Consider the following 14,926-nt stretch of genomic DNA (forward strand, 5'->3'; position numbering starts at 1 on the left):
TGCCTTGAAGGAACAGGAAGATGAATAAACAGAAGGAAGCGATGACAGGACTCAGGGAGGGGGCAGTGGCTGTTCCCGGTTAGCTGGCACACCACCACACCCGCCTCCCACCTCCTAACCACGCCCCCTGCACCCCAAGGCTCCAATGTTTCTGGGAGTCCGTTCCTCTCCTGGCTCTCATGATGCGTTTAAGGAGTCACACATGGTCACCTTGCAGGGGCTGTGGACGCACAAATGGGGGCTTGCTGCTCAGCATATGCCAGAGGCACCTCCAAAAGCCACCTTGCATTCTGGTGCAGTACTGCATACCATGGTAGTCTCTGGTAAGGCAAGCTATCATCTGTAGAGTTGTGGGTGCTTTTTTAATATCACCGTATCTGGGTTCTGAACCCTTGGTCTAGAGTATCTGTTGTGCAAGGGCATTCAGTTCTTGACAGATGCACCACAACATCTGACTCCACACGTTTCCTAAAAGGAAGCCAACAGAGCTGTGCAAGGTTGGAGAATGGCCTCCGGAGATGTTTTGCCCTAATTTCTGACAGTTGTGCATACTATCATACGTGGAAAAAAACATCTTGTTTTCGTAGATGTGATGGCATTCAGTATCTTGAGCTGGGCCCACTCAAGACTGGGTACTGTCCAGGGGGCCTTTAAGAACAATTACATGCATCTTCACAGGAGAAAACAGATTTAAAGGAACACAGGAGGCGGCCAGTGAAGATGGAGCACAGAGACAAGAGGTCAAACACAGCCTTGAAAGCTGGACTGAACCAAGGGTAGCCTATGAGCCCAGTATGTGGAAGGCTGCCTGTAACTCTAAACACTACAGCTTAGAACATGCGTTGCCTGGCAGTGGTGGCGCACCCCTTCAATCCCAGCACTCCGGAGGCAGAGACAGGTGGATCTTCCTGCTCTGTAAGTTCCAGGCCAGCCTGTTCTACAGAGTGAGTTCCAGGACAACCAAAGCTACACAGAGAAACCCTGCCTTGAAAAATCAAAAATAAAATAAAAATTTAAAAGTATACATTATGAGGATATTTCAACTGTTTTTAGAATAAATGAAAAGAAGCAAAAAATATACTTAAATCTGCACACTCAAATACTTACCCCCAAAAGAGTTCTTTTACAGAACTTTTTAGTATTTTTAGTAATAACATAATAATGCAGAAAGTAAGAGTATCAGGAAAGGATGGGAGGGCAGAAGAGGAAATATGGGGAAGAAATTTTAACACTTTTCAACAGCCGTACGGAGACTTACTGGGGTATAGACGCTTCCTAAAATATATACACATACAAGAGAACTCACTGGAGTTACCCTAAAATGGTAGTTCAATACCCTAACTAGCCATTATACACCACAAAATAAAACTCTACCAGGAAGTTGTTACCTCTTTCTGAGTTGTTGCCCAATGTGGTCCCATAGACTGCCCCAAATATTACAGGCTATTGCCAATACTGTCGGTTAAACCCCCAACCCCAGCACTTAAGAGTAAGATACCACATACTTATGTCATAACATGAAGAAATCTAGCCAGGGGAAGCTTCATCCCTACTGGCTAGTATTCACAGATGGGGCACAGAGACAGAGGTCAAACACAGCCTTGAAAGCTGGACTGAACCAAGGGTAGCCTATGAGCCCTGCAAGCTACGATAAACACCTGCAAAGTCAGACATGCACACTGGTGCGATAGTGACAGTGTGAGAGTCCTCAAAACTCACCAGTGTTTGCAAGGGAAGTCAGGCCCCCCAGAACTGGCACAGGACTTACCCAGACAGCAAATTCTCAGCACAAAAGAGATTTATTACCCCAGAGGGGGAAGTTGGGTGGTGCAAAGGCGGCAGCAGCAGCAGCAACAACAACAACAACAACAAAGTACAAGCAAGACAAACAAGAGAGCAAGAGAGTCAAGCAAAGCAAAAACAAGAGAGGGTGTTTCTGCAGGAGTGGGAAAGTGGGGAGTCTGTGTTAGGGGGAGTTCATAAATCCTGACTGGACATATTAGCCAAATAACTAATTTTGTTTATCGGATCTTGGTGGTTTGTCTCAGGAATGCAGCCCTTTGTCAGTGGCCAAATAAGGAAATAGTCCCTGGGGACCAGCTTCAGGAATGTAATGGTTTTTATTTAGCAAGAGAGAGAAACTTCTTGCAGTAGATATGTCAATTGTCACAGACACAACTGGTCAACCTGCAGAGAATACGAAATTTGGAATGTTCAGCCTCAAATAGGTTGTCTGCATTACATGCTTCCCCTCGAGGCTCAGGGATCTATGTGGAAGAAGGGTTGGAAAAGGCAAAGGCTAGATGTGGCGGGTGACCTCAAGGAAGCAGACACCGGAGGGCACATGCGTGAACTGACTCAGACTGTAACAGCATGCATACGACCTTCATAAACCCAAGACACGCCAAATCCCAGCAGAGAGAAGGGATGTGGGCACCACCCCCGCCCTCGCCACGGAGCTCTTGCTATATGATAGCTGCTGCTGCCTGAGGCAAAGCCAGTTTTCTTCAGTGGAGTGGCCTTGGCATATTGACCACACTCCAGAGCAGGAACAGTTGGTCACCACAAACTGGACTGCAGAAGTTTCTTTCTTCTTCCTCCCTCCCTCCCTCTTTTCTTTTGAGGGACAGAGAACATGAAAGTGGGGGAGTAGGGAGGTGGGAGGGGATCTGGTAGCAGCTGAGAGAGGAGAATGAATGATCAAGATCTATTGTATAAAATGATTAAAGAAGTAAAAAACATTTTAAGGCAGCATGAGAGTCCTTTAAAAATGTCAGCAGCAGGGTAGTTACGCATGGGTGAGAAGGAACATCCAACTGCCCATGGGCAGCTGCTAGCCTGTTACCAAGCCCTAGCCAGACCCTGTTCCTTGCTGAGGCCCAGAGGGCAGAATAGCAGCTAGTGAGCCGGCAGGTGCTGCTCTCCCGGCTTTCTGCTGCCTTGCTTGTACTATGTATGCACTTACTCCTCCAAATGAAACGTGTTTCCTAATTTAACTCCACATTACCTTTCTGTGCAGTGGTCAGCATCTTTGACTGTGTAGAAGAACTTCAGTCTTAGACTGTTTTCTTGAGATCAGCTTTCTTCAAACCAGGGAAATGGCTGCCTGATTTCTATCTCTTTACAGAGCACTTTAATATTCATTAATATTTAATGAGCATCTGCAAGGCCATTTATCAATCCCCACTGATGTCCAAGAGTCTCATGTTTGTTGAGTCACATGCAGGCTATACAGTTTCCTTTTTTATTAACATGTATTATACAAATAAATATGTAACATTTCCAGGACTGGGCTGATTCCCTCCTGGCTATTGTGAATATCCGAAATAAATCTAGGAGTGTAAGCATCTCTTTTGCATGTTGATTTTACTTTCTTCTGAGGGATACCCAGAAATGGTCTAGCTGGTTTTTATTGGTATTTCTCCTTATTCTTTTAAGAAGTATCTATTCAGGCCATTTGCTCTGTTTTCATTGAGTTACTTGATTTTGAAACATATTTATATAAATAATATAAACATTAATATATAAACATTATTTATGTATTCTGGATATTAATTTCCCATTGGAATTTCCACCCTGCTCTGAGGGCAGTCTCTCTCTCTTCTCTCTGATCATTGGTTCCCTTTCTGTACAGAAATCTTTTCATTTTATACAATTCCCTTTGTCAATTCTTGTATTATTTCCTGGGATATTGGAATTTCTTTTAGAAAATCATCGCCTATGCCTGCATCTTGAAATGTCTCTTTTTTGGTTGTTTGTTTTGCTTTTTGTTTTTTGAGACAGAGTTTCTCTGTGAAGCCCTGGCTATCCTGGAACTCACTCTAGTCCAGACTGGCCTAAAACTCCCAGATATCCGCCTGCCTCTGCCTTCCCAATTCTGGGATTATAAAGGTGTGCACTACCGTTGCCTGGCTTGAAATGTCTCTTGTTCTTTAATAAACACTGTGAAATTTTAGTTCTTACATGAAGATTTTTGATCCATTTTGAGTTTTTATATGACATGAGAAATAGGCAAATATATTCAGTCTTCTACATGTGATGTCCATTGTCAAAGAAGCAGACCTTGTCTGGACAACAATGTAATTAAATTACATATGTAATTAATATGTTTCTGACAACGCTGTTAGGAACACAATGGCAATTGTATACATGGGTTGATGTCTGAGTCTTCCATTATTTTTTGTGTGTTTGTTTGATATTTATTTACCTTGACACTTACTGTGTTTCTACAATGATCTGCTCATCTATTGGGGTGGACATCTCTTCAATTCACTTTTATGGTAGGGCCTTCTATGTAAGTCTCTCTCTATCCCTTCCTCCATCCGTGTGTGTGTGTGTGTGTGTGTGTGTGTGTGTGTGTGTGTGTGTGTGTGTGTGTTTAAAGAGTGATTTTATTTTTATTTATGTGCCTGGGTCTATGAGCATATGTATGCATGCTGTGCTCATGAAGGCCAGAAGAGGATGTTGGATCTCTTTAAACAATGACTCCAGCTGTCTGACCTAATGCTAGGAATCAAACTCAGATCCTCTAACCATTCCTAAGCACTGAGCTATCTCCCCAGCCCCAAGTAGCCTTCTCTTTACCATGGGTCTTGAAGTATCACTTTGTATATAGGGGTCTGTTTCATCCAGTTAACTCCCATGTAATCTCTTGTTGGTTTCTTCTCTGTGGCTGGTGGGTCTGGACATAGAATGTTTTCTCTGAGAGTGGGGTCTGGTGTAAATCACAGAGTGTATGGGGTATGGTCTCTATAGCTACTCCTGCAATCAAATGGAAGCCCCAGTCTGGTGTGGGGAGCTGCTCACAGGCACACGCTGTTGATGTCGCCTGTTTCTGTAAAGCGGTTCTGACACTGGCTTCTCCGGTCTTGATACAAGTCTTTTGTCCTCTCTGGCTACTAGAGTGGCTCTTGGCATTTCATGTGACGCGGGGACCAGGACTTCCCCTCTATGATGTTCACATCTTTCCTAGAAGTGCTCAGTCCAACATGATGTGTGAGTCACTGTTGCTGAGGACCCTCACAGATGCTCTGTCTATGACAGCTGTTTTACTTTCTTTGCTGTAGCTGGGTAAGCGGCTGTCCAGCCGACAGACCACTTCGGGGATACCCTCAGCTCTCTCTCACAAAGCAGGTAAGTACTGGGCGCCTCTAGTTCCCCACCAAGTCCTCCCTTCTCCATGGTACAGTTTTCTAGTTGCATTTGCCTTAAACTAAGCAAGCAGGAGAGCAAGATTTTATTTTGTTTGGTTTTGATTTTGATTTTGGAATGACTTACTTTGAGTGAATTTTATAGTGTGTCAATTATATATCAGTTAATGTGTTTTAAATGATACATTTTTAAAGTATGGACATTTTGTCTTTTGAGTCAGCGGTGGTTTAAACAAGAATGACCCTCCATAGGCTCACATCACCAGGGAGTGGCACTCTTTAAAAGGATTAGGAGGTGTGGCCTTGCTGAAGAAAGCATGTTGCTTGGGATGGGCTTTCCAGCCAAGCAGAAGTGGCACTCTTTTAATCTCAGCACTGAGGAGGCAAAGGCAGGTGGGTTTCTGTGAGTCTGAGGCCAGCCTGGTCTATTACCCAGCCAAGGATATGACACAGAGAAGCCCTGTCATTCAATAATTTTTAGTATATACACAGATTCCGCAGCCATTGCAGCAATCTACAATTGGGAAACTTGTTCCTCAATAAAGAACCCCTCACCTATGAAGCATCCCCTCCCCCCAGGCCCCTCCTCAGACTGTAGCGACCACTTAGGTATTGTCTCTGGCATTCTCAAACAGTTACTGGTGTTTTTATAATGGAGTCATTCCATAGGTGGCCTGGCTGCCTTTGATGTTTTGTGTGTGCCAGTATTTCACTCCTTTTGTTGTCCAATAGTGTTCATATTGCACATGCCTCATCTGTTTGTCCATCAGGCTGTTTCCTCCTTGACTGCTGTGATGAGTACTGCAGGCTTCTGTGTGGGTGTACGCTGCTGTTTCATGCACACACCTAGGACTGGAATGTAGTCATGTTGTGAACCCTGTTTACCTGTATTTTCCAAAGGGGCTTCAGGATTCCACATTCCTCCTGGGACTCCCCTGGGTGTGAGGCAGGGGTTTATCAAGGGCGCTGATGATTAGAGGTGTTGGGTGCCATTACCTGTGAGGCCGTGCTCTGTTTCAATATTTTACTTTTATTTATTTTTATTTAGTGTGTAGGAACGGTTTCCTGTTTGCAACCACACCTTGGAACTGGAGTTGTTAAGCAGCCCTTCCAGGTTTGGGGAACCAAACCCTAGTCCTCTGCAAAAGTAGCAAGTGCCCTTAACCAATGAGCTACGTCTTCAGCCTCCCTGCCTCCATCTATTTAATTAAACACACCTGCAGAACACTTGGCATCCATACGCCATTTCGGAACTAGGCTCTAGAGGTTTTGAGGTGGTCTAAATAGACAGAGCCCTCAGCCTTCAGCCCGAGGAGTGCAGATGTGTAAACAAAACAGGTAACGGATTAAAAACAAGGTCCTGAAAATTCAGCCACAAGCTGACCTATGAGCTACAACTAAGATCCCAAGTGGAACGGGGTCCTGAGATCTTGTTTCCCACAGAGAAACCAGACTTGGAGGTCTGAGCATCACTGAAGACAATTTTGAAGCTGACATCCTTAGGTCGTCAGAAATGACAGGTTTACGGTAACAGATTCAGTTTGCCGCTGGCCGCTATGGAGTCCCCAGTAAGAGGAGTCGCGTCACATGAAACTTTGAACCTAGACAAAAGCTAGAAGGCTGCGAGATCCAAAGAGCAAGAGGAGAGAGTCACTTGCTGTTTGATGGGCACTGAGTATCAGTGTGAGACCACGAGCGCTGGAGATGGAGGGGCAGAGTGAATGTACTTAAAGCATTCGCACTGTGCATTCAGGAGAAGCTAAAGTGCTCGCTATCCTGTCCGTGTTTATTGTGCCACAGTAACTAGAATGAAGACAGGGTTCCTCCCAGGTCACCTCCTCTGATGGATGAAAACACCCAGCAAAGCCGGATTGGCCAGCTGGTCTGGTCCCCACCTGCTCCCGTGCTCGCTCTCCAGCTTTGCCCGCGGCCAGTCTAAAGCGCGATACCTGCTGGGTCCACTCAAGTCCCAGGTCCCCAGGTCTCTAGGCCGGTGTAGATGGACACCCAGGCGCCGGAAGTCCCCTGCGGAGACGTGCTTCAGAACGCGGTGAGTGACGCGTGCCCTAGGGCGGGTGGACCAAGGTCGCCGTCTTTAGGGCTCTGAAAGGGAGCGAGGCCGCTGCCACGGGCAAGCTAGGGAACCAACGCTGCGAGCCAGAGGGGTGATGGAGGGCGCTGGGCGGTTGGAGATGAAACTTGTTCCTACAGAGCTTGGATCCTTGTCCCATACCTGGCTCATTAGCTTTCCCCTCCTCCCCACCCTTCAGTCCCGCCCCATGTCCCAGATCCCGCCCACCCCTCCTTTTCCTTCCAAAGGCTCCTCCTCAAGTCCAGGCCCCGCCCCATTCCCTCCCTGTCTGGTGCCTTCCCCGGCGCTTGCCAAAGCAAGTGTCCGCGGCTGTTGGTTTGTCCAATTTAAAAGAATCTGTCAGAATCCACGTCATCTACACTCTTCAGAAAGGCCGCCTGCTACCAGGAACCTGCACAGAAGAGTTCAGGGTCCGGGTTCGAGGACCTGCGCTTCCATATGGATGGGCTTTGTAGGTTTGGGGACAAGGATCACACGAGGTAGATTCACACAGGATGTGTGGACTATAAAGTATCAAGCAAGCCAATAGTTTAGCAGTCACCGCGGTGGCATTTGTGCCGTGCCCTAACCGGCCAAAGCGAAAACAAAGGGCCCGCTGGCCTTTGCTTCACCGTGGACTGTAGCGAAGGGCTGACTGTTTCCTGCGTTGACGATAAGATTTATAGCTCTGCTTTCATGCTTCATGTCCCACCATGGTGCGGTGCTCGCTCATGCTGGCACAGCCCTGTAATCCCAGTGCTGGAAAGCTGAGGGAAGAGGATCTGGGGTACATAAGCAGACCCTGCCTCAGAAAATAAAACAAGTGCCCTGCACCGTGGGGGAATACTTATATTTCCTACACTTCGAGGCAGCAGGAGGTCAGTGCAAGTTGGAGGCCTGCTGGGTCCATACACTGAGTTGGAGGCCAGTCAAGGCTACATAGCAAGCATTGTCCCAATAAACAACAACATCAATGGGTATGCGTGTGTAGGTATTCCATGATATAATATCCTACACCAATAATAAATACCTTCTTCAGTTACCAAAGCTTCATTTTTCAGGCAGAAAATCTACTTCAGGAGCTTGAAGAACATTTCCGAGCTCTGACTACAACATTAAACCTCAGAAATATCCTTTTCTGTTGATGCTGAACATTCTAATGCCCCTGGATTGTCAGATAGCCGTGGGGATAGCTTCTCGTTTTCTGCTATTAATTAATGTGTGGTTGTTTACACGCACAAGGTTTCTGTTGTTTACGCCCGTGCTTATTTGCGACATCAGGACACCCGAGCTATCATTTGCTTGTGGCAGGTTCTGCTTCGGGTTTGGCTGGCAGGGCGGGGCATTTGAATGGCCAGTACAGAGCTCCAGGAGCAGTTGCACCACCCTGTCACAGGGGCTGCCCTGCAAGCCAAACCGAACCAGTCGGGTTTGCACCACAAACTCCATCCACAGCAGGAGCCTTAGAGAGCAGAACTGATGGTCTCTGCTAGGAAGGACACAGTTCCTCGTACCCTCATTTTGAGCGGAACAAGCCTTTCAGTGTTTTGTCTCAGAAAAATGAAATCAAATAATTAGGATATAATGTTCAGTCCCAAAGTCTACATGTCAGTGAACTTCTAAATATTTAGAGTGACCAGGTAGGACTGACTGGGCAAGTGCCTGAGTGACTTAGTTGTGTGATGTTTTTACTGGTGAGTTTATTAGAATACAGTTATTTTATAAAATGTAAAAATAGAATGTTTAGAGTTTGTGTAAATCTAGGTTACTGCTGTCTTAACACTTGCCCAATCTAAGTTTTTTTTTTTTAACATGATTACATTCACTTTTTAAAAAATCATATTCAGGGGCTGGAGACATGGCTCAGCAGTTAAAGGCATTCACTGCTTGTGCAGAGGGCCCAGGTTTGGTTCCCAGCATCCACACAGTGGCTCACAACCATCTGTAATTCCAGTTCCTCTGGATCCTGTACCCTCTTCTGGTACAGGATTTAAATCTTAAATAATAAGTCAAGTGACCAGGCTGTTGAGATGACTAAGAGGTGCTTGCTGTAAAGCCTTAGCTCAGTCCACAGGATCCATCCTGAAAGGAGAGAGCTGCCTCCGAAATTTGTCTCCTACTTTCAAGCCTGTGTCATTGTATGCACACACACTCTCTCTCTCTCTCTCTCTCTCTCTCTCTCTCTCTCTCTCTCTCTCTCTCTCTCTCTTTCTCTCTCTCCCTCTTTTAAAAAAATAATAAACCACAAGGAATTTTGTTTTAAAAAGAGCTAATTTCCAGGCTGGAGAGATGGCTCAGAGGTTAAGAACTCTGTTTGTTCTTCCAAAAGTCCTGATTTCAATTCCCAGTAACCACATGCATAGTTGCTCGCAACCATCTAAATGAGATCTGGTGCCCTCTTCCGGTGCGCAGGGGTACGTGCAGGCAAAACACAGTATACTTAATACAATTTTTTAAAAGAGCTAATTTCCATCATATTTAAATTCAGAGGTTAGCTAAAACTTACCAAACTCAAATTTATACAAACTTGGCAGAGCTGTTTTCAAAACTTTGTTCACAGCTGAAGGTTAAAGGCAATGTGCTAAGATGGCTGACCGAAGGGTAATTACACTGATTCGGGCAACCTGACTCCCTCCCTCACTGTGAGAGCTGCTCCACCACAAAATGTCCGGGGGCCCATGCAGAGCAGGCTCAGCTTGAAGCAGGGCTTGAGCCAGCGTTCGTCCCTGATGCAGGCTAATTGGAGCACATATGCCATTGTCTTTGACCTTGTACTGGAAGAAATGGGAAATCGCATTGAGGACCTACAGAGAAATGTGGACAACCTAATGGTTCAAGCTGGAATTGAGAATTCGAGCAAAGAACAAACGGTAAGGCAAAGAAAGGTGTCTCCACTCGCTTCATCTCTAGTGAATTACTGTCCCTGAAGGTTAAATGAGTCTTTAGTACTAACGAGAGAGGCTACCAAGTGCTCCTTAAAAACCAAAACATGCCCGCGGTTCCTTAAAAGGTACATATTTCAAATGAAAACTCATTTAAAAATCAGATTTTATTGAAGTATTTTTCACCCTTACTCCTCAAGTCAGTTTTTAGTCACAAACTATATTAGAATGAATGCAAGCCTGGGGCTTTAGCCAGTCATTCCTGGTGTCACGCTTTCGTGATCCTGTAGAGACATCACACTCTACAGAACCCTTACCATACCCCAGCCTGGAGGACGACACTCGGCATCTGCCATGCAAGCGTTCCCTTTCTAAGGGAGCAAATAAATGCTGTTTCCGGCTTAGACTGTGCATATTATATGCCCATGTGACATACACGGATATGCACTTCGTGAAACACTCAGGCTTGTTCTGACATGGTCTGGATATGTGCATGGTTCCAGTGGGCTGGGTTGCACTATGGCATTTTCCTTATTTCTTTAGTTCTAGCATGTGTGTACGTGCATGTATGTGAGCAGACATGTGCCATGGCAAGCGTGGCGATCAGAGGATCAGAAGCTGCTTCTCTTCTACCATGTAGCTGCTAGGAATCGAGCTCAGGTCACCAAGCTTGGTGGCAGGTGCCTTCATCCCGATCCATCTCCCTGGCCCCATTATGGCATTGTTGTACACATAGTATGTTCTGCTTTCTCTTCATTAGCCCCTCCCCCACCCCTACCCTCCCACTGCTGTCCTCACGGAGGGCCCTGAATAAATTGTTAAAATTTGAACCTGGGTCCTTTGGAAGAGCAGATGGTGCTTTTTAACCACTGAGCCTTCTCTCTAGCACGGGACATTGAACAATTTAAATACCTTTGTTTGCTTCTGTGTCACAACCAATTTATGGCAAATTACTCCTATTTATCCAGTGAAATCAGAGCTAAGTCACCTATCAACGCTGTAGGAATATCCAAATCAGTAGTTTCAAAACACTGGAGAAACATGAAGGGATAACATAGGGAGATCCTGTTCCCAAAACTCAAAATGAGAAAATAAAAGTAAAATCTCTTACTGTAGGCAAAACAGGAAGCTGTACCCATAAAAGTATTATCAGACACACCCCACTCGCCTGGGTGCCACCAGGCACTGTGGATGCCAACCCTCTACCCTCCTACCACCAAATTCCCATCTTTTGAGACCCGGGAAATAGGGTGATGGAAGGAGCAGGCAGGCCTGGTCTTCCTGGGACCCTGGCACGGCTGCTGCTCTGGCAGTCCCTCAGCAGGTGAGCTCCTCACACTCTGCCTTCTGTGTCTTGTCGATTAAAAAACTGGCTAGACGTAGGCTTAGATGTCAAACTGAGGGTTTAACTGTCAAAATTTTGCTTCCTTAATATGTACAGTTACTAAAGACAACAGGGCTGAGGCCAGTTATTTAAAGGTTATTTAAGCACTATTAAAATCTTTCAAATTAAAGACCTATGTAATTAGAATACTTTCCCCACCTTGTGCTCTTGGCTTGGGGGTGGGGGCTGCACACAGATCTTCAGAAAGTATGCAACCCATACACTTGTCTGCCCATTGGGGGAGACAGCCCACACCCTTACTGAAAACTCTTACATTTGATAGGGTAGGATTTTATCTGCGCTTCTGAATTGTACAATCTTTTCTGGCACGCAGTAAATGCAGGATGCTGCCTGGAGAGCACCGTCCCCTACACACCAGAGGGCAGTGAGTGGTTGTCACTGTGACAGACACGGGCTCCACGCTGCAGCTCCAGTGCCTGCGCAGTGCATGCTGCTTCCTCAGTCTGAATTCTGGAGCCACAATGATGCTTATCTGAAGAAAAGGAAAATCTATCATTTAAGTATGTCTCTATACTGGATTTTGCCTATATAGAAATGTTTAATAGTTGCTGGTAATTATGGGATTTTATGGAAAAGTGTACTTGAATTTATTTAACTGAACATTAATTGGTATATAAATCATGTAAATAAACTATTCTCTTTCAAAAATCTCTTTCAAACCTGAAGGTGTTAAATGAGTCATGTGCAATTGCCAAAATGAAAACTGTACTGTTTGAGTAATAATAGTCTATGCTGTATGAACTTTGATGTTCAGTTTTTTATTTTAATTTCTTTTTTGGACATGAAATCAAACCCAGGACCTAAAGTATAGACACATGGCTACCACTGAGATACCTACTAACCCATTAAAAACTAAAGTTCATTTTAATAAATAAAAAATGGCAACAAAGCCTGGCAGTGTTGGCACTCACCTTTAATTTCAGCACTCAGGAGGCAGAGGCAGGAGGATCTCTGCGAGTTGGAGGCCAGCCTGGTCTGGTCTACAGCGTGAGTTCCAGGATAGCCAGGGCTACACAGAGAGATATTATCTCAAAAACAAACAGACAGACAAACAAGCAACAAAAACAATACAGAAACAAAAGCAATGAAATAATAACATAATTCAGAAGGTAACTATTTATCAAAGATGAGACTTGTTAAAAAGGACAAACTATTTTTTTCGGTGCATATTTGTAACTTATGGAAGAAAAACATATACTATATTAGTACACATATATTCCAAATTAAATTTCTCTATTGGTTTAAAAAGTCAATCTTCTGATGTAGCCACTTTTAGTTATTTTTATTCTTGTTAATTTTTTTATTTTTCACACATTTTGTCATATTTTCCCTTTCCCTAACTACTCTCATAGCCTCCCCTTCTTACTTTCTCAAATTCATGTTTTCTTATAGCTGCTTTTATTATTTTTATTTTTAATGCTTTTTTTTTCTTTTTGGTTTCTCTCTCTCTCTCTCTCTCTCTCTCTCTCTCTCTCTCTCTCTCTCTCTCTCTCTCTCCTAGGACAGGGTTTCTCTGTGTAGCCTTGGCTGTCCTAGACTCGCTTTGTAGACCAGGCTGCCCCCGAACTCTCAGATACCAGGCTGCCTCTGTGTTCCCCAGTGCTGGGATTACAGGCATGCACCACCATGCCCAGCTTTCTTTTTGGTTCTTCAAGCTAGCATTTTTCTGTGTAGCCTTAGCTGTCCTGGGACTAGCTCTGTAGACCAGAATGTCTTCAAACTCAGAGCTCTGCCTGTCTCTGCCTACAGAGTTCTGGAATTAAAGATGTGCACCGCCACCACCTGGCCAATATGATGCTCTTCTAAGCATATGAGCCTGTTAAGATTTTACTTTTTAATTTTCCTGAGATTTTTTTTCTATGTGTAAGGATGTATTGCTTGCATGAATGCCTATGCATCACACGTGTGCCGTATGTTCAAGACGCCAGAAGAGGGTGTTGGATTCCACAGAACTGGAATTAAGGATGGTTATTAGTGGTCATATGAGTGCTGGGATCTAATCCAGGCTGTCAGCAAGAGCAATCAATGCTCTTAGGACACTGAGTCATCTTTTTGGTCCCTTTGTATCCTCTCTTAAATAACTATTCTAGCCCCTCCTGCTAGTCACTCTTGCCTTCAAGCAGACTGCGACAACTCCGGGGCAGTGTTCTGCAACCTGAAGGCCTCAGAGCTCAGTGAAATCAGCACATGGGAACTAGAGAAGCAAACTGCTCCTCGGCAACCAGACTGCTTCATGTCTCACCTTGGGCGCAGATGCTCTTCTCCCAGAGAGCTTTCCTGTGCCTTGAGGTGAGCCTTACCCTACCTAGGAGTCACTGAAGAGTAGACTAAGGTCCAGATAATTTGATAGGCTATTCAACCTTCCAAATAGTTACTCAAACAATGTAAATAGCTATTGTCTTCTAAAGGGTCTCTTGTTTATAAAAAGGTATTCCTACATAATGCAAATTTAAAATCACCCCAGCCCTACCACCAGTTGGCCACTGATGATACTTGTCCTATGGAGTTTAATATATTCAATTATGTTACCTATAATCTAATGGCCTTTTCTATTTACCTGTCATAACATTGTCCCAATGCGAAAATTACACAATTTGCCCCCAGCTGGCTGTATAATACTCTAGTAATGGCAATTACCATCTAGGCAGCTAAAGGTTTACTAATTCTTGAGCACTGAGATCATTTCTTGATTTCATGATATTATTAATAATGCCATTGTGGAAAAACTACCCACAAACCCTCTGCACATTTCAGCAAGTCAGAAGTTTGACTAAATCCATAGCATTCAGCCAAACACACCTAAGAAAGGAAGTACCATCCCATGCCTCCAGTGGTGGTGGGCATCTTTTGATTTTTAAAGATTGTGCCTTAAATCAGATCATCCAAGCTTGATGGCTGGTAGTTTGAAATCATGTGGTGCTATTTGACAGTGTGCCAAATTTCAAATCATCTGAGTCATAATTGTAATTTTAGCAGAGTCACAGGGGATATTTGAAGTGAGTCAAACAGATCTGAGTGAGACCTCATCAGAATCATAAAAACCAAGATGCAATCCCTGCCTGCAATCCCTGCCATAGGGGCTGCCCACTGTTACGGCTCCTGACAGGACCAGTCTGAGTAGAACGCATTCAGGCGTCAGGTCTTTGTCTTGAGCCTTCTGCATCTTGCTGTTTGCTGTAGTGGGCTCACCAGTTGGTACTTGGCACTCAGGACCAACCACTCAGCGCAATGCAGCAGTCCCTGAACTATGTGTTTTCTCTTCTCCGTGCCTGGTGTGGCTTCTGAATACCACTGCGACACTGGCAAACGATTGCATCCTCCTGCTGACCCATCCGGGTTCACTCCCAAGCTTACCCTTCTCTATCTGGAGTGACTCCTGGATATTGCCCCAAGGGCATCCTGGAAAGCTTCGAGAAGA

General features: G+C 44.8%; 1 protein-coding gene across 1 annotated transcript; it reads left to right on the forward strand.

Annotated features, from left to right (window-relative positions):
- Positions 1-6,219: 6,219 nt before the first annotated feature.
- HSBP1L1 (heat shock factor binding protein 1 like 1) lies at positions 6,220-14,793 on the forward strand (the record flags this gene model as incomplete). Its single annotated transcript, XM_084778753.1, has 4 exons — positions 6,220-7,200; positions 8,283-8,349; positions 9,997-10,091; positions 14,689-14,793. Exons 1-4 carry the CDS (start codon positions 7,150-7,152, stop codon positions 14,791-14,793), a joined length of 318 nt encoding a protein of 105 aa, XP_084634879.1. The 5' UTR covers positions 6,220-7,149.
- Between the last annotated feature and the right edge of the window lie 133 nt (positions 14,794-14,926).

This window comes from Acomys minous (genome assembly GCF_964271855.1).
Source record: "Acomys minous genome assembly, chromosome: 4".
NCBI lineage: Eukaryota > Metazoa > Chordata > Mammalia > Rodentia > Muridae > Acomys > Acomys minous.